Source organism: Eumetopias jubatus, unplaced genomic scaffold (assembly GCF_037043125.1).
Source record: "Eumetopias jubatus isolate StellerSeaLion01/CBP00866 unplaced genomic scaffold, mEumJub1_p1.0 scaffold_6, whole genome shotgun sequence".
Classification (NCBI taxonomy): domain Eukaryota; kingdom Metazoa; phylum Chordata; class Mammalia; order Carnivora; family Otariidae; genus Eumetopias; species Eumetopias jubatus.
In genome coordinates, this window is record NW_028274812.1 from 147,648,159 (window position 1) to 147,667,282 (window position 19,124).

Below are 19,124 nucleotides of genomic sequence, written 5' to 3' on the forward strand. Positions count from 1 at the left end.
AGCTCTTCCCATATTTCCCCTTTGTTTTCATATCTTTGGTCGTGATTTGGAGTCCCAAAGTTTAGAATTTTATTTTTGTAGAGCGATTTTATTTAGTTAGTTTTTAGAAAGAGGGAATGCACATGAATGAGCAGGGGGAGGGGCAGAGGGAGAAGGAATCTCAAGCCGACTGCGCGCTGAGTGGGGAGCCCCACGTGGGGCAGGAAAGCATGACCTGAGCCAAAACCAAGAGTCCCATGCTTAACCAATTGAGCCACCCAGGCGCCCCCACCCTTTTATTATTTTTTTTTAAAGATTTTTTTTTTTTTTTTAAGTATTCTCTACACCCAATGTAGGGCTCGAACTCCCAACCCCTAGATCAAGGGTCACATGCTCCATTGACTGAGCCAGCCAGGCACGTAGAGAACCACCCTTTTAATGTTGCTATTTTCTAGGTTCCATCTTTCATTGCCCTACTTTTCCCTGAGAGAATATTCATAGGATTCCATAATTCACATCTTCAAACTCTCCAGAATAGGCTTATGACTTCTCAATATCTTTCTCACATAGAATTTCATAGGATTATACACAGCTGCCTAAAAGACGTTTCCACCTAATTGTCTCACAGAGGCTTGAACTCACCCAGTCCTTCCTGTTACTGCTTTTCTCCTCCTTAGCACCACAGTCTAAAAACTGGGGAATCACTCTAGATGATTTTTCACCGTTCCCTCCCTCCTCATGCACGTATTCAAGTGAATATAGTGTCACTGCTGTTCAGGCTCCAATAGGAACCCTTCCGTAACTAACGGTGGCAATCACAACACTAGTAGAGCATTCTAATGGAACCTACTCCCACGAAATCATAATATGATGTGATTGAGAGTTTTTGCTGTAAATTCAGTTAACCCATCAATGAGCCAGCGAGTCCAAAGATAAAATTCTAGTTTTAATCTGATATTTGTCTCTAGAGAAGCTTATAGTCTAAATAGATACGAATCTGAGTTTTTGACTGGACAGAAAATTCTGGATCAAGTTTACCATAAGGGATGGTTAAATTTGCCCCAAAAATTATGAAAAACAATCCTAATTGGTGGCATATAGTGTCCCAAGTTTGTTCTTTTTTGCACAGAGGGAGTTGTAGACATTGGGTGGCCTGATTGGTGGATCTGTAAGGGGCAGAGTGAGCCACAAGCCCCAGGGCACCCGAAACTCCACAGTAAGACTTTCATCCTCACGTTCATGCTACCTTCTGTCCCCGGAATGAGGGTACCTCTTAAAATGCAGGATGGGTGTAAGCTTTGGTTCCTGATGAATAATCCAATTAGGGATCATCTGGTACAGGCTTTTTCCTGGGCCTTATACACCGTGTATCTACTCCACGCATCAACCACCCTCTCTTAGACTGTGTGAAGACAAGTAGAAATAGAGTTTAAGGTTAGTTCACATTTTGGCTAGAGTTTGTAGATAGGGTTTGCAAAACCATCCTGGCATAAAGTGGCTGATTTCAGGAGAACTTGATGACAGACAGAGAGCATGGTTTCTACATAGCTTTGCAAGTTAGTCATATATGTTGAAGCCAGGAGATACCCTTAGAACCCTTAGAACATGCTGATCGATTAAAATGTATTTTATTTAATTTTATATTAGAATTTTAAATAGACTATTAAAGTTATATTTTTTATTTTTTTAAGATTTGTATTCATTTATTTGAGAGAGAGCACAAGCAGGGGTGGGGGGGAATGGGGGGTGGGCAGAGGCAGAGGGAGAAGCAGACTCCTCGCTGAGAGCGGAGCCCCAGGATCATGACTTGATCCGAGGGCAGATGCTTAACCAACTGAGCCACCCAGACGTCCCTAGACTATTAAAGTCATAAATGATTTCCCCTCTTTGGTGGGAAGTCACAGTTTGAAACTCAGATTTTCCCTAATAAGGGAATAGAAAAATTGCCCTGCTGAATGTCATTGAGTTTTGATTACCATGCATCTTTCTACGCCTTTCTAAGTAACACTCCTTCTTGCTCCATCATATAATTCTTGTGTTCCATCTGTCTTTAATGTCTCTTCCAAGTTACTAATGTACTTAGTATCTATATTAAACACAATTTATGAATTCGGCCTATCTCACCAGCAGCTTACTTATGAATTATCTATACTTTGCACATCCTATGAATTTTTCCCTTTATCTCATAGAGCTCCTAGCTTACCATCTACATAGGCTTTATCCGTCCAATTGGCTTTCCCATTTTCTATATCAGAATATTATCAAGTAACACAGCAAACACCTATTCCATGAGCCCAACAAGCTGAGCATTCTGTGTTTCTGGAGCAGGCCGCCACTGTCCTGTATATGACTGATTCTGAGGTTTGTAGGTGAAGACAGAGCTCCCGGGCTCAGGCTGTCAGGGTTAGAGTATCAGACTCAAAGTATCAGAGTATCAGGTTCTCCAAAAATAATTTGTCAGGTGACACTCAATTTCATTTCCTACTGATTTGCCTGCTGGAGGCCAAGAATAGAAACAGGGAAATTGGAAAGAAAGAGAAAAGATCTGAAAAAAGATTCTCCATTATCTTTTCTTTAGTTCCTCTGAACTTATCATCTAAAAATTGGTTTGAGCTGTCTGGATGCCCCAGGTGTCACCCTGAGGGCATGAAATGCTTCACACAGGGCTGAGGCCACGGCATTTCAGAGGCCAAAGGGTGTCTGATAGAATTAAAAGTAGGTTGCTCTTCCTTTTTCGCAGAAGAATAAAAGGGTAGGTAGTCTGTATGGTTTCATAGGGAAAATTGGGGGGGGATGAAGGGGGTTGCAGAATCTCTATCAGGGGAAAAAAAAAAAAAAAGAATATCAGGAACTTCCCAGATCCAAAGAAAGTAACGTTTCTGACCTGACACTTGAAAGGGCAAGAAAAACCTCTGTAGTCAGAGCAATGGATGAGTCGGCCGGAGGGGTGGTGAGGGAGAAGAGAAAGTCAGACTTCTCCTTGGCTCCAAATCACAATGTACGTCTGAGTCTTTGGGAAGATATGTTAAAGGGAAATTGTTTTGACTTGTTAAAACAGTAAAGAAGACTTTATTTAATGGCAGTGGGGGAACAAGACTGAACTCAGCCCCGAAGACAGCAGGGACACGTGGGGACTTACAGCCAACAGGCAGAGTGAGGGGGGTGGACAGAACACCACCAAGATCAAGGGCAGAAGATACACTGACTTAGCAGGATTCTTGGTAAAGGCTGGCCAAGGTCCAGGCCTGGTCGAGAAGGGCGATCAGAGGAGCCTGACCAAAGTCTGGTCGAGGAGGAAGTCTGTCGGAAAATACTCCTTGAATTTGGACCCTCATGGAAACCACAAAAGTCAGAGACCGAGGACACTGAAAGCCAAGGGGGTGGCCGAATTGTCCATGTCAACCCTGGGGTCCTAGGAACACCTGCTGGCCGAGCGGGGGACACCGTGTGGCCGAGGCCGAGCAGAGATGCCAGTAGCCACGGAGAGACAGCAGACATTCCCTTCATTCATCCTGTGTCACAGTATCAATATTTTCTGCACACCCTCCATCCCCCAGGGCAGGGGTCTGCAAACGTCAGCATGTACTGGCACCACCTGGAAGGCTTTTTAAATCAGAGATTGCTGTTCTCGCCCGCAGAGCTGCTGATTCAGCGAGTCTGGGAGGGATCGAAAAACTGCATTTCTAACACGTTTTCGGGTGATGCTGTTGCTGGGGGTCAGGGGACATCACTGCGAGAATTAATTCCGTATCGACAGAGGATGAGAAAGGGAAAACGTGAGTGAATGAGGACCTTTACGGGGACTCATCTGAGTAATAAATTGTTTGCGGAGGGTAATGGGGAGTCGCCAGGGCCTTAGGCAAGTTTGTGTTAGTGGGACGGTGCTCCCCCCGCCCCCCCGCCCCGTGCTGAGTGTTGGCTGCTAGGGGCTCACAGCTGCCGTTCTCTGGAGAATCTCCTTCAGCACAAGGAGCAATCTCCTCTGGGAGGTTGTGTCCCTGGGGCCCGTGGGTGATGTCATAGCCAGTAAGTGACTGACCGGGGTTACAAAAGGCCATCCCTCTTCCTTCAAGATGGAATAGGGATATAGTGTGATTTATCCTGAAGCTAATCTCTAGCAGAAATCCCGCGTTGTCTTTTTGTTCCTCTGCCCCCACCTGCTTTGCTGATTCCCTCCTCTGGAACCGCTCAGGAAATGTGTGTGCCCGGACCCGAGTCTCCGCTTCTGTCGTCTGGGAGCAGAAGCCAAGTCGAGGAGGATTTCTGAGACCACGGGATAATATCTGACGTTCCCCGCGATGGACTTTGGCCCTCTCGTCCTCAGATTTGGGGACTCCAGCGTCCAGAACGAACACGGGCACTCCGGAAGCCCAGAAACTACCAACGTTCATGCGGTCCTCGGGGAAGACGTGGCGTCTACACAGTAACAGCCACAAGGGAGACTGTTGGGGTCTCGCCTCCAGGAGTGAGCTGCTTCGCAACTCTGGGAGCAGGCTCTTAGCGAGGGTCCGAGTCCCGGCTCTCTGGGCTTTAGAAGCCCCCGTCCTGCCCCGGGACCCTCCGCAAAGGTTTTGTGACCAGCAGAGCATTCGTCATTTTAGACCCCTGTTAGGTGGTTTATGGGGTGGGTTTAGGTGAAAACACTGGTTTTGGAATCAGCTCAAGTTTATCTAACTGGCATGATAGTTTGTGGGACCCTCTGGTTCGAGGAAGAAATTCGGCAGGAGTAATAGTGCCAGTGAGGTCATGGTGATCCCAGTGACAGGAATAGGAAGGTTCTCGCTACAGTGATGGACCAGAGCTCCCAAGACAGCCCTAGGCAGTCTGCCCGCTTCCAGAAGGTTCTGTGTGTGGCTTTCCTTGGAGACCAAGGGCTGTTACAGGGGTTGGTGAGGAGGGGAGAAGTGGGAACCTTGATCTGCGGATCCTCCCTTTAGAAGACTTCAACATTCTCATTGCCATCATCATCGTGGGCAACATTCTGATCAGGTCTGCAGCCCCCACACCTGCCCCGCGGCTACACTCACCTCCCTGAGCAAAGGGGTTGGTTTCCCACTTCTCTGGTCTTGGCTCTCCCCAGAGGGACCTTGGTTTTCTGTTCAGGGTCAGCCCCTGGGGGGCATCAGGAGGGAAGCTGGCTCTCTCAGAACGGCTACAGGACGGAGCCTCTGGCGGATGCTCGGCAGAATGCCCTCCCGTGGAAGCCAAGCCCCCCTCCTTCATTACTTCAGGGGCAGGGGACGCTGCTCCCCTGGAGGATTCACCTCCGTACAGCAAATGCAGTTCTCTGGGTTGGGCTGAACCCACACACTGTGCACCCCCACCCTCCTCCACCCACCGCCTAGACCCTGACGCTTCTGATCTGAAAACAGTAACGGATTTGGACCCCTTCTGAGGACTGCTAAGGTCCCGGGGGTTCTCAAGAACACCAGAGACCCAGACGCAGCTCAACAACGAGACCCATTTCTCCACACCACCGCAAGCAGGCTCCGGGGTCCCCTCACTGCCTCACGACTGTGCTGGGGCCGAGTCCCACGGAAGTCTCACATCCTGTGCGTATGGCCACAGACTGCCACTTTCTTTCCTTACTAGATTCTCAATGCAAGAAGATTAAATTTTCCACGTGTGTCTACCACCTCTGAATGTTAGAAGCAGCCCACTCCTGGAGCTGAGACCCCAGGTCTCCCTCGTGGCTGTTACTGCGTAGACGCCGTGTCTTCCCTGAGGACCGCATCATCACTGGTGGTCCCAAGGCTTCCAGAGTGCCTGTGTTCGTTCTGGAAGCTGGAGTCGCTTTCCTTGTCACCCCTGGTTTTCATGTTGCTGTATAAAGTTTAAATCCGGGATCATTCCATTTTGTACACAACAGGATTACAGGGTCTCACGTTACCACGGATATTTAAATTTCACTTTTCAAGTGCAAAATAGTATTTTAAAGTACAAAGAATTTAAAGGGCAAAAAATATTTGAAATATGTTCAAAGTAATTTTTGAAAGGGAGAAAACAGCTATTTCATTTCACTTCCTCGTACCAGCTTCTCTTAGTTTCTGATATTCTGAAATCTGTCCTCACATCAAAGACTGAACTATGATGATAAAACAGCCTTTACACAGGGCTTCCCGGCACGCTCTCTACTCCTCGGATTAGGAGGAGGTTTTGGTATACTTTTCTCCTGTTCTTAGGTGTTTTTAGATTTTTAACAATGAGCAGGAATTTTATAGGCAGAAGAACGTCTGTGTCTTTGTTGTTTAGAGAAAGCAAGGCTACCTCGCAGGTGGGGCCCCAGGAGACCGGAACGGGCGGGGGGCAGCGGGCTCTAGGAGGCCCGTGTCCACCCCTCACAGCAGCCCACAGCAGCCTAGCCCCGCCTGGTGTCTGGATGGGCGTTTGAGGAGCTAGGTGACGGATCAGAGGAAGCAGGGACCAAGTGAGAGAGGAAGACGTCCCAGACATAATATGGGGGTGGGAAAACACTGAGGGAAGCCCACTGCTGCAGAATTCTCTTTATCTGAGACAGAGATAAGAAGGAGTTTGAAGGTGGAGCAGCTCAGGGTGAGGGGAAAGCCCATCCTTCAGAATGAAGGGACATCCCTGCCCAGGTGCCGTGGCCTGAATGCACAGGGGACAGGCACCAAGGCAGGCTCTGGTAGGGTCCGACCCAGAGGGGTTTTGGGACCCACCATGGAGATGCCCCTCCTTTCATGTGAGGCCAGCCTTCAGAGATCCTGTAAGAAAGAGAACTTACAGGGCACTGGGGGGAGTGAAGACGGCATTCGGGACAGGAAGAGCTTAACAACGCAGGTTTATCTTGGAAGAGAGAAAGGCATCCTGAGAGTCGTCCAGTTTCTGCTTCTTTAAACCTTCAGGATGGAGAAAGGACAGATGTCAGAACTTCTGGGCATTGCCTTTTTAGGGACATTGGGTCATCTGAACCATCTACCCTGAAATATGTTTTTCCTTTGGGATGGAGTGGAAAAAACTTGAAATTTTGGGAGCAGAGAGTTGGGGACAAAGGTATTCTTTCCCTTGTTTTCAAACACACTCATGAACGTATGTACACCAGTGCACACACACGCTTGGGTGATACAGGATGGTTTGGTTATAGGGACACTGGGTGGGAAGGAACGTGGAGCAAAGATGGATCCAGTGTTAAGCATGTTCTTTAGGTGGGAGGCAGGTAGCCACTTCTGACGGTCTCTGGCCCTTTCTACTTGGTTTTGAACTGTTTCAGGTACTCCAGGATGTCTGACTTGACCATGCTGACGGGAGCCTTGTGGAACCAGCGCATGACAGGGACTCCATCAGGCCCCACCAGGAACTTCTCAAAGTTCCAGCGGATGTCATGGACCTTCACGGGCTCCCAGAAGAGTTGGCTTGCTGAGCCCAAAAGATCAGAGGTTGGAGGGCAGGAGTTCTGGAGCAGAGATAGGAAAAATAGTAGTTTTTTTTCTGCTTCTCTGTGATCCAGTTTTATCCCCAGCCCTAGAAGAGTCTACTCACCATCCTGCGTCTCAACATACTGACTACCTGACATGCTCCCAATGAACCACAGATATTTCAATGCAACATTACCAACATAGCAACTAGCAATCAACCAAGAGCTAGAGAGTATGACCGTAAACAGAAAATATTCCTCCCTTCCCTGTCTGCCCCTCCCAGGATTATATCATGGTGTGTCAGTAAAATACTATCTTTTGTTTTCTTTGATAAGTCATATCATTCTATAGCTTCAGGTTTCTTAGCTGGAAAAAAAAAAAATGGTTTGGTTTAGAGTAGTCGTTCCCAGAGTTGGGCTTCATAGTCTGGTAAAAGTTCAATAACTATTTTTTGGAGATTAATGTAAAATAACCAACATTTATTTTGACAATAAGAAAAATCAAAAGTCACGGGGCACCTGGGTGGCTCAGATGGTTAAGCGTCTGCCTTCGGCTCAGGTCATGATCCCAGAGTCCTGGGATCGAGTCCCGCATCGGGCTCCCTGCTCAGCAGGGAGTCTGCTTCTCCCTCTGTCTCTCTCTCTCTCTGTCTCTGTCTCTCATGAATAAATAAAAAAAAATTTAAAAAAAAAGAAAAATCAAAAGTCGACTATAACTGTAAATTTAAAAATTAACAGATTTTTAAGTATTAGGTTGAAGAAAATAAAATTGATCGTATCACCATTTTTGGTACCACACAAATGGTAATTTGTATGATTTAACCAAATATGAATTTAGTATCAGAATAAATGATGGTCTTTTATATTCAATAAATTGAGCTTTGCAAAAAACTCTGCACATTGTGGGGTTTTTTTCAGTTTGCCATGGATGGATGAAAATTTCAACAAGGACCAGACTTGTTTGGCGGGCCAGCCTAAGAGGACTTCGGGTGGTTCTGTGGTCTTCCGTGGTTCTAACACTCAGTGGCTCCCCGGTCCATTACCACATCTCCATTCTGTACTCCACGTCTGTCTCCCCGATTGCATAGGGGTCCCCCAGGGAGGGGCTGGGCCCCTTAGTAGGTCTGGGCTCCCTGTGTGGCACAGCTTCTCGCACCTACGAGAGATTCTATGACTGATGGTCAATGAACCGATCATTGCCGTTCATTTGGGGGCATCGGTCCCCAGCACAGCTGCCACGCTCGGTGGCCTGTACTTGAAGCTCACGGCTCACAATGGATCTTCCCATGATTCCTGAACTTATCTGAGCATTTCTTTCCAAGGAGTCCAATCTCAATCCTAGAAATGAGCCCCATGCTTTCAGGGGACTCTCTACCTACTTGACCAATTCAAGGCAGGTGGGTGGTTACTCACCTTCAGGAAAGTAAAGACCTTCTGTTCTTTTTCTCCATTCACATCCCCTTTCTCAAAGAGCTGAAAATTGGGGACAAAGCCACCACCCGGACGCACATACCTGCAATGAACCAGAGTGTTCCCAAGAGGGTCCAAGTTAGGACAAGGAGTTTGGTAACGGCCACCACAACTCCACAAAAGGAAGTTAGAGATAAAGAGAGATGGTAGACAGGGAAGGTGAGGAAAGAAAGATGTCTGGGGGTCAGGACTTCATGCTTTAGGGAGCCAGTAGGCTGGAAGGCAGTATTTGAAGGTCGGGATTCCCGGTTCATTTCTATCTCCCACAGCCCCTCCTGTGCCCTGCACTGCTTTTCCCGTCCATATTCCCCTAGTGTCACCATCAAGAACTCGAGGCAGAGTGAACGCGTGGGCATCGCCAGCCACGCAAAAGCTTGCACGTGAAGCTTCACAAGGATGTTCCTGAACCCAATGATCCACCACCCGCCCCAGAAACTTCCAGAAGAAGAGGCCTCCAGGCAGAAGGAGGAAGGGAAGTCCTGACAGGGCCTGTGGAGGGTCCCGGGCCGGCACTCACTTGAGCCCAGAAAGGATCTCTGAGTTCTTTCCTGGTTCTTGTTTTCCAAACTGGTTGCAGGGAAAGCCCAGCACAACGACACCAGAAGGCTTCAGCTCGTCCTGCAGTGCATTCAGTTCTGCGGGGAGACAATGAGCAGCGTGGGCAGCCCGGCCTGGAGCAGCGGGGGACCTCGGCACGTGTCCATCTGTCACACGCGCACAGTGAGGACTGTAAGGGGAAGGTTGGAGATTACAGAGACTGGGGAGGCAGAGCACAAAGCTAGAACACAGGTTGCCAGAAACACACCCAGATAGCTGCCATCTTTCTTGTGTGGCGGTTCCCTACGCGGCCCCACTGCACCATCCAGGAGGGGCGCCCCTAGAGAGCACAGATGGGGTAGCCCGTGGGTGGGGCGGGAGGCCTGCTGGATTTTGAAGGGAATTAAAAGTTAAATGCCAGGTCAGCTTCCTTAGTGGGGATCGACCGACTGATCAAACATTTTTAAGAAGAAGGCGAACAAAATGGACCTGCTTCCCCTGCCCCTTTGTGCCCCACGATGACACACCTGACACCCCAGTCACCCCCCCCAGGAGCACTGTTTGGTCCCCTCACCTGGGCACTGTGGAGGGAAGCAGAAATCTGAGCCCGGCTCCGGACCATTCTCTACTCTCTTGTCAACTGCAGTGACCTAACCGATGCCATCTCCCCGGGACACTCACTGGGGCTCCAGGCTACAAACTCCAGACTGCTTTCTACTGATGTCAGGAGGGCTTCCAACTTGTTTGTCTAGACCCGTACCAGAGTTTCCAGCGTCAGCCACTCTCAGTCCCGACTAATTCAGTCCCAGGGCCCGTCGGCCCCAGACTCAGCTCCACCCGCTGCTGTCTCCCCTAAAGCCCTCGGCTTACATGACGGTGCCTTCCTGCCGCCATAGGTTTCTCAGCTACCATCCATACTCGCCTTCCTCGTCCGCCATCAAGAATACGTCCTTCCTAGGGCAGAAACACTCAGCGGACCCTGCTTCTAGTCCTCCCGCAAAGGCCTTCAACTCTGAATTTCCGCGTCTGGAGTAAAATCTGAATGAGACACTTTTTAAAATTCTCATGTTCTAATTTAGTAAGTTACGTCACAGCAACAGAGAGGAAAACTGTGGCTTCAAATAAATGAGGAAGCTCATGTATCGACAGAGAAGAATATCTGAGATATTGTATTATGTGAAAAAGCAAGGTGCAGAATCAGCTGTGTGTGTATTTGCATATATGAGAGAGAGATTTGCTTGCCTGTACATTAAAGATTTATGAAAATATACACCATAAACTGATAACCCTGGTTACCCAAAAAGAAGAAAGGTGGGAGATCTCACTCTTTTTTTTTTTTTCTCTTAAACATGGAGCCCAACACAGGGCTTGAATTCACGACCCTGAGATCAAGACCTGAGCTGAAACAAAGAGTCAGGCACTCAACCAACTGAGCCACCCAGGCGCCCCCTGGACGTTTTCACTCTTAAACTCTTTTGCATCTTTTAAATTTTCAATGTGAATATATTCCCTATTCAACACAAATTTAAATTAAAACTAAATTGAAACAGATTTAAAAGCAGATTCACATTCCACGGAACTGCTGTTTATATATCACAACTTTTTAAACTTACTATATTTTTCTTCAAATTTAACTTTTTTTTTTCTAAATGTTTTATTTATTTATTCATGAGAGTGAGACAGAGAGAGGCAGAGGGAGAAGCAGGCTCCCCACCGAGCAGGGAGCCTGATGTGGGAGTCAATCCCAGGACCCTGGGATCATGACCTGAGCTGAAGGCAGATGCTTAACCATCTGAGCCACCCAGGTGCCCCTCAAATTTAACTTTTTGAAGGGAGGAAAACCCCTACTTGCTAAATGATACTAAACTGTTGTTTAGGCTCTTATAATTGGATCCTGAGATTTTATATAAATTAAATAAAGATTTAGTCTGTAGCTTTTCAGGTTCTCCCTAGGGCTGATTATACATAAAAATAATAAATATAAAGTGACCCCAAAATTCTTTTAAATGTCACATCTTCCTATAATCTGCATTTCTGAAAATATCTTTTTATGCACAATTTCACCATTAAATTTAAAAAGTCTTTAGGTTCTCTTGGTGAATGTGAGCCATTTGTTTTTTGTTGTTCTTTGAAGGAGGGGCTATTTTTTTTTTAAAGATTTTATTTATTTGACAGAGAGAGACACAGCAAGAGAGGGAACACAAGCATGGAGCCCGATGCGGGGCTCGATCCCAGGATCCTGGGATCATGACCTGAGCCGAAGGCAGACGCTTAACAGCTGAGCCACCCAGGGGCCCCAGGAGGGGCTATTTCAATATAACTTTTCCCTAAATCAAGCACCCCCCCTCTGTATTAGTCCTTTTAGGTTGCTATAACAAATACAATAGACCAAGGGGCTTGTGAACAATAAGAACCCATTCCTCACAGTTCTGGAAGTCCAAGATCACGGTGTTAATATGGTGGGGTTCTAGCAAAGGCCCTCTACTAGGTTGCAGACTTCAGGCCTCTCCCATGGTGCAAGGGCTGAGGGGTTCTATGTGGTCTCTTTTTATAAAAGCCCTAATCCCACTCAGGGAGGTTCCACCCTCACGACCTCAACATCTCCTGAAGGCCCCACCTCCTGTTACCATCATATTGGGCATTGGGATTTCAGCATAGGAATTTTGGGGGGACACAAACATTCAGACCATAGCATCTGCTGACTGTTCCTTTTTTTTCTTTTTAGAGAGACAGTGTGAGTGGGGTGGGGAGGGGCAGAGGGAGAGAGAGAATCTTAATCAGGCTTTGCACTGGCTCAATCTCACGACCCTGAGATAAAAACCTGAGCTGAAATCAAGTCGCTTAACCGACTAAGCCACCCAGGAGCCCCTGAAAGTTAATTTTAAAATATCAAAATTTAGTGAGCCATGTATCTTAGAGGTAAGATTGCAATATATTTAAATTTAAGTGGTGTTAAAAAAAAAGAAAATTCTTGGATTTCTTATCACTGAAATCCCATTAAGACAAATTGATGGGGAAAAAAGACAAATTGATGGGACTTTATATTTTTGATCAGTTGACTAGACACCAATGTCAACATGTGGAAAATTTTTCTTAAAAACTGCTCATATGGGGCGCCTGGGTGGCTCAGTTGGTTAAGTGACTGCCTTCGGCTCAGGTCATGATCCTGGAGTCCCAGGATCGAGTCCCGCATCAGGCTCCCTGCTCAGTGGGGAGTCTGCTTCTCCCTCTGACCCTCTTCCCTCTCGTGCTCTCTCATTCTCTCTCTCTCAAATAAATAAATAAAATCTTTAAAAAAAAACTGCTCACATATTATTTTGACACATTTCTTTGTGGCATTTGGTACAATTAACCTTTTGCATTAATCTTGAAAAAAGCATTTTAAAAAAGCAGAAAAATTAAGTCTGTGGCATGTCAGAAACTGCATTTATCTCTATTACAATCCATCTGAAACTTTAAATAACCTTTTCTGGATCAACATGGAAACCAAATTCTTCCCCAGGAGTACACAAAGAAAATCCACTTCAGTCATCTAGAAGAAGGTCGGGCCACACTTGGAGATAGAGCATCTTTCCAAATAGCCATCACGCTAAAGATTACCCATGAGAAAGCTACATTTCCCTCTTCTCTGTCACGGTGGGGGGGGGGGGGGCTGCGGAATCCAAGAGCATTTTCCAAAAGATCCAAGATCTGTCCTCTCTGCTATTGTTCCCAGAAGTCACCAATGAGAAGGATAAAGGCAGCCCCTTGCAAGCTAGACTCTGGCCTGGGGTCATAGCTAGGGCTTTGTGTCCTCCTGTTAAACAATTTCACAGGGGCGCCTGGGTGGCTCAGTCAGTTAAGCGCCTTGCCGTCAGCTCAGGTCATGATCCTGAGCCATGATCCCACCATGGTCCCAGGGTCCTGGGATCTAGGCCCACATCGAGCTCCTTGCTTAGCAGGGAAGCCTGCTTCTCCCTCTCCCTCTGCCTCTCCCCCTGCTTGTGCTCGTGCTTTCTCTCTCTGACAAATAAATAAAATCTTAAAAAAAAAAAAAACAACGAATTTCACAGGACATCAATATCACACAACATCATGGTCACAGTGATCATGATAAGTCAAGACAAAAACAAGACCACTCCATAATCATATTTAACACAGACAAAACATGAACCTTGTCCAAATTGCAAAAATGGCCAAGCATCTCCCTGCCAATGTAAGTGACTTCTGCTTCTTTACCAGCTACAGTTTTAGAGCTGTATTCCTACGACCTTGTAGATATGATTTATTAAGACATATCTGAATCACAGTCACAGAATTCTCCCCATTTCCTGACAGCATCCAATTCAGTGCAAAGCTTCAGTTCCTCGAATCCTTCCCCAAAGCACCTAACACAAGCCCAGATTCTCAGATAAGTTCTTTCTAGCACTTTCTTAATGAGAAGCCCCATGGTTCCCTAGAGTATACGTTCTCCCTCAGGGCATCGAGCAACAAACCCCACTTGTTCAGTGATAGGTAGGTTCCTGGTGGTCTTTGATTAAATCTTTGGGAGAATCTTATTTCTCAAATCTGTAGATAACTCTCTTGTCCTCGGAAGGAGTACAGCAGTGACAGGATTTAGGGGGACAGACGCCCATGATCACCTATCCCCCCCTCACTCCGCTCCTCCCAATAATAAATTAGGAAAACTTCTGGAATTAGAATATGGCCACATCTGACAAAGCTAGTTCCAGAGGAATTGAAACCTGAGCTCTTACCGGGGTACTGAGCTGTCAGGCCACAGTAGGTAGCCACGTTGACAAAGAGGACGTGCTTGCCCGCGTACCGCTTGAACGGAATGTGCTCCTCTTCATTGAGGCTGAGGGCTCCATACTCATAGATGGTGCCCGTCACCCCCTTGTAGCAATCCATCTGGAATGTAACAAAACCACAATGATGTGATAATAAGATAAACAATAACCCCCAACACGCGTGGACTTTTGCAAAGCACTCAGAGATCTTTCATGTAATACCTCAAAATTCGAAGAACCAAAGAGACTTTTTCCAGTAATATTTTTAGTTATGGTGAGGCCACAACTACAATGTGTGTCTTATAAGTTAAAATCCTTTCTGTGTGGGGGACGCCTAGCTGGCTTAGTCAGTAGGGCGTGCGACTCTTGATCTTGGGGTTGTGAGTTCGAGCCCTATGTTGGGTGTAGAGATTACTTAAAAAATAAAATCTTAAAAAAAAAAAAAAAGCCTGTGGGGGGGGGGCGGACAAGCACTTTGTGATGTTCCCAGCTTTGGTCTCTCAATGGATATCGCCCCGCAAACTGGGATGTAGAATCCCAAGAAAACTGTAGACAGGAAGGGCTGGATCTTTCCGACTCCGAGGTCAGTTCTGCTCCAGTTTGAAGGGATCTGATACTCAAAAATGCAGCCTTTTATTCACAAGAGGGCTTTCTACGGCTGTAATTGCCCCCCAAGCAGGCAGTAGTGGCTGACATAGACCTGGACGCCCCCCATAGGTTGCCTTGTTTTTATTTCATAGAGGGGAGATGGTCTTACAAATGCTGGTCTTGGAGCATTTTATGTGCATCATCTTACACGTCCCAGGGAACCAAAAACAGAGCACTCAGAGCAGTTTGAAGACCTGAACAAGTATCACCAAGGCATATTAGAAATGCAAGTTCCTGAGACACTTCTCCAAAGAAGACATCCAGATGGCCAACAGACACATTAAAAGATGCCCCACACCATCAGGGAAATACAAATGAAAACCTCAATGAGATACCACCTCACACCAGGCAGAATGGCTAAAATTAACAAGTCAGGAAATGACAGATGTTGGCGAGGACTTGGAGAAAGGGGAACCCTCCCACACTGGTGGTGGGAGTGCAAGCTGGTGCAGCCGCTCTGGAAAACAGTATGGAGGTTCCTGAAAAACTTGAAAATAGAGCTACCCTATGACCCAGCAATTGCACTACTGGGTATTTATCCCAAATATACAAAAATACAGATTCAAAGGAGTACATGCATCCCAATGTTTATAGCAGCGTTATCAACAATAGTCAAACTATGAGGAGAGCCCAGATGTCCACTGACAGATGAATGGATAAAGAAGATGTGGTATATATATACAATGGAATAGTACTCAGCCATCAGAAAGAATGAAATCTTGCCATTTGCAACGACGTGGATAGAACTAGAGGGTATTACGCTGAGCAAAATAAGTCAGAGAAAGACAATTATCATATGCTTTCACTCATATGTGGAATTTCAGAAACAAAACAGTGGAACATAGGGGAAGGGAAGGAAAAGATAAAATAAGATAAAAACAGAGAAGAAGGCAAACCGTAAGACTCTATAGTTAAGAGAACACCCTGAGGGTCGCTGGAGGGGAGGTGGGTGGGGATGGGCTAGATGGAGGATGGACATTAAGGAGGGCACCTGCTGTGATGAGCTCTGGGTGTTCAATGTAAGTGATGAATCACTAAAGTTTACTCCTAAAACCAATACTTCACTATATGTTAACTAACTTGAATTAAAAAAAAAAAAAGAAAGAAAGAAATGCAAGTTCCTGGTTCTCCTGAGATCCGCTGAATCAGAAACTTTGTGGGTGGGGATTGGAGAAAAGGAACGAAGGCGGTACTTTGCTTCAGCTCAGCTCCCAGCCTCCAGGCGGAGTTCCTGAGGCAGACAAGCTGTAACACTCCTCCAGCTCCTTTAACATCTTACCAGCAGAGCTTTGCTCTGGTTAGTGTAACTTCACTTTTGTAACAGTGAAACCAGCAATCCTCCAAGCACATGGCCCACTGATACACAACTTAAGGGTCTCATGACTAATGTTTTACTAGGCAGCAGTACATAACTTTATCCTAACAGCAGCTAGCCCCTCAAGGTCCTGGAAGCCTTATTTCCAAATTCCTTGGACATTTACGCTATCCCTAACCACCACTAGCTAAAAAGTATGTGATCAGTCACTCCTCACAGCCCCAGTGCAGCTCATCCTGCCCACGGGTCCTGTCCCTGTGCTATAATAAAGCATCTTTTTGCACTGAAAACGTGTCAAGAATGCTTTCTTGACTCTTCGCTCACCGCCCCACAGCAGGTGGGACCCAGCACCCTGTGCTTTAACAAGCCCCCCAAATGATTCTTGTCTGGGGATCCACTGCACTCAACCACGGATATTCTCCACCTTCTATGGGGGAGGGGGGAAGGGAGCTAATAAAAGACATGTCACTGGTTTAAATCCACAAATGAGGCTGAGTTTTTGAATGAATTTGTCTGGTTTTAAAGTTAAAACCTGTTGGTACCTCAAGTCACCCACTGGAATCGCCACCCTGCGTCCTAAGGCATATATATACTAACTTTTCTTACAGGGCGGCTACTGACCTCCAGGGTGGAGACTTTTTCCCCAAGGGCATCAGGCGATCAAGGGCACCACCGAACCTAAGAGCAAATCCTCTTACCCTGGTCCAAGCTTTGTTCTCCCCCACTCCCCCACCCCCACCCCGCTCACCACCCCCCCTCCCCTAAAATTAAAATTGGCCAACAGCTACCCTGGCCTTCTGGGTTTTGTTATCCCCGGGGGAGGGCGGAAGCCCCTCTTCGCTGACCCTGACACTCCCCAGAGTACATTCCAGCATCAGCTGGCTGCTCTTCCCCTGCCCCGGGTCTCAGCTCTCTGAGGAAGCCGGGCAGCCTCCCTCCCTCCCACTCCCCTTGCCCCTACGCGTCCCGTTTCCCGGACCCACAAGGCTGCCCCGAGCTCAGAGCAGGGGCAGCGGCAGCGGCGGAGGGGCGGGCACGACAGCAGCCTCAGCCCCCCGTCCACCTGAGCTTCCACGACCTCCCGGGGACGGAGAAGGTCCGCGTAAGGGAGTCGGCTTCGCGGAGCCCCCGCCTCGGAGACGCAGCGGCCGGGGTCTGCAGAGCTCGGGAGGCGGTCCCGGCCTTGGAGAGGACGCGGGAGGACTCCTCGCGTCCCCCGAGAGCAGGCCAGGCTTCAGGTGCTGCAGTCCGCTGGGTCCCCAACGGGACACTCACCTTCATCTTCTGGGTCGGCTGGGCGAGGCCGGCCAGGAACAGTGGGAAAAGCCACGAAGCCCAGAGCGGCCGGAGCATGGCTCGCGCGCACAGGGCCAGGCGGGTCTGCGGCGCCCCGAGCGCCTCGGCCCCTTTTGAGCCCCTGGTGGGATCGGCGCGAAGACGCGCCCTCCAATCGCAGAGCAGCGTGCACGCGCGCACACTCACGCACGCACGCACGCGCATGCACCTGCCCCCTCCCCACGGTCCCCCTCCCCCCCTCCGCCCTGGCCTTCTCCCCAGCCCTCGCGCCCCTCCACCAGCCCCGCCGCTCCGCCTCCCCTCCCCCAACCCGCGTGCGTTCGGGAGGAGACCTGCACCTGTCGTGGCGCACGTGTCCCGGCGGGTGGCGGTGGAGGCCTCTCTCCTTGGAACCAGAAGTGCTGTGTCCACCCTCCCCAAGGGACCCGCGCCTCCTAGGGGCTCGCTCCGCATCCACGGAATCAGAATCTGCTTTTTAAAAACAAGACCGTCACATGATGTATATGCACAGTAAAGTTTGAGAATCGTGGTCCCGGATGACGTTCACCCTCCGTCCCGTCTCTCAATCTTCCGTCAGAGTCACAGCACAGTTCCCTAACGATGAAGTCCGGCCGCGGGGCCAGGGTGTGTCACGCGCTCTGCCCGGCCACCGTTCCCTGGCCGGGAGCTTGCTGGCGCAGGTCCTGCGGCGGGGCACAGCCGCCGAGGTAAGACACCGGCACAAAGCCCTGAACTGAGTCCGGGACGGCCCCGGGCTGCAGTCTCCTTCGCGGCAGTCGTCTCTGACCCGCTCCCCCCAAGCCCTGCGGTGAGGCCCTCATGGGAGCGAGCGGAAAGCGCCCCCAGCCCGCTGCCAGCAGCCCCCGCGGGTTTCCCGGCCGGCTGGGCTGCGCTGAAGTCCCCTGGGCACTTAACTCCTTCCTGCCGAGCGCGAAGCCCCTCCCAGCCCGGCCCTGCCGGGTTCACGCACTGGGCGCGCTCTGCTCCTGGAACTGAAGGCGGGCTCGGGCTGAATGCTTGGGAACCCGTTGGAAGCCAAGCCTGCTGTTGGCGCAGATTTCTGAGCTCTTCTCAAAGGCCTGTAAACTGGCCTGGTCGCTGGCGCCCGATCCTGCCTTGCGCGTTCCCAGGGCATTTGCAGAAGGCTCCCTCCTCGGGCACAGACCTAGGCATGCTGCCAGGCTCTTTGGCCTCTCGCGGGTCTCAGTTCACAAAAATGGCTGGAGCTGAAACTGTGAGGTGACAGAGAGACCACTGACGTCAAGACCTGTGTGTGCCACTGACTAGCTCTTTGCCTCAGCCAGAGTTCGTGTCTCTGGGCCTTGGTTTTCCCAGCTGTAAAATCAGGCTAATTACTGGAGTCGGCCTGCTAGGGCCTCTTTGAACAGGGATCATCACTCTAAAGGACTCAGACCAGCGCAGGGCACAGGTAAGCAACCATTCCCACACTCAGCTTGACGCTTGAGAAAACTGAAGCCAGAGGAGAGCTCTGGGACGTAATGGTGAAATAAAAGCCAACTCTGGGTTGCTGCTGCCGATCCCTCGCTCTGCTTCGGTTGTGCCGAAGTCCTCACTGAGACCTGTACCTGGGCTCGGCTCATCTTGCAGTCACGGGGAGACGCTCCATGACAGCTCAGCTGCAGGTCCAATGGCTGAAACTCCAACTGCCCAGGTTCCTGCTCGAACATTCCGGACAAACTTCTGGGCACCGTGGGTCTTGGCCTCCAGCAGCGAG

General features: G+C 48.9%; 1 protein-coding gene across 1 annotated transcript; it reads right to left on the bottom strand.

Moving 5' to 3' along the window:
* Positions 1–7,186: 7,186 nt before the first annotated feature.
* LOC114199792 (glutathione peroxidase 6-like) lies at positions 7,187–17,446 on the bottom strand. The gene is made up of 5 exons (XM_028091798.2): positions 17,369–17,446; positions 14,098–14,251; positions 9,342–9,459; positions 8,768–8,867; positions 7,187–7,393 (listed from the first exon to the last, which is right to left on the bottom strand). Exons 1-5 carry the CDS (start codon positions 17,444–17,446, stop codon positions 7,187–7,189), a joined length of 657 nt encoding a protein of 218 aa, XP_027947599.2.
* Between the last annotated feature and the right edge of the window lie 1,678 nt (positions 17,447–19,124).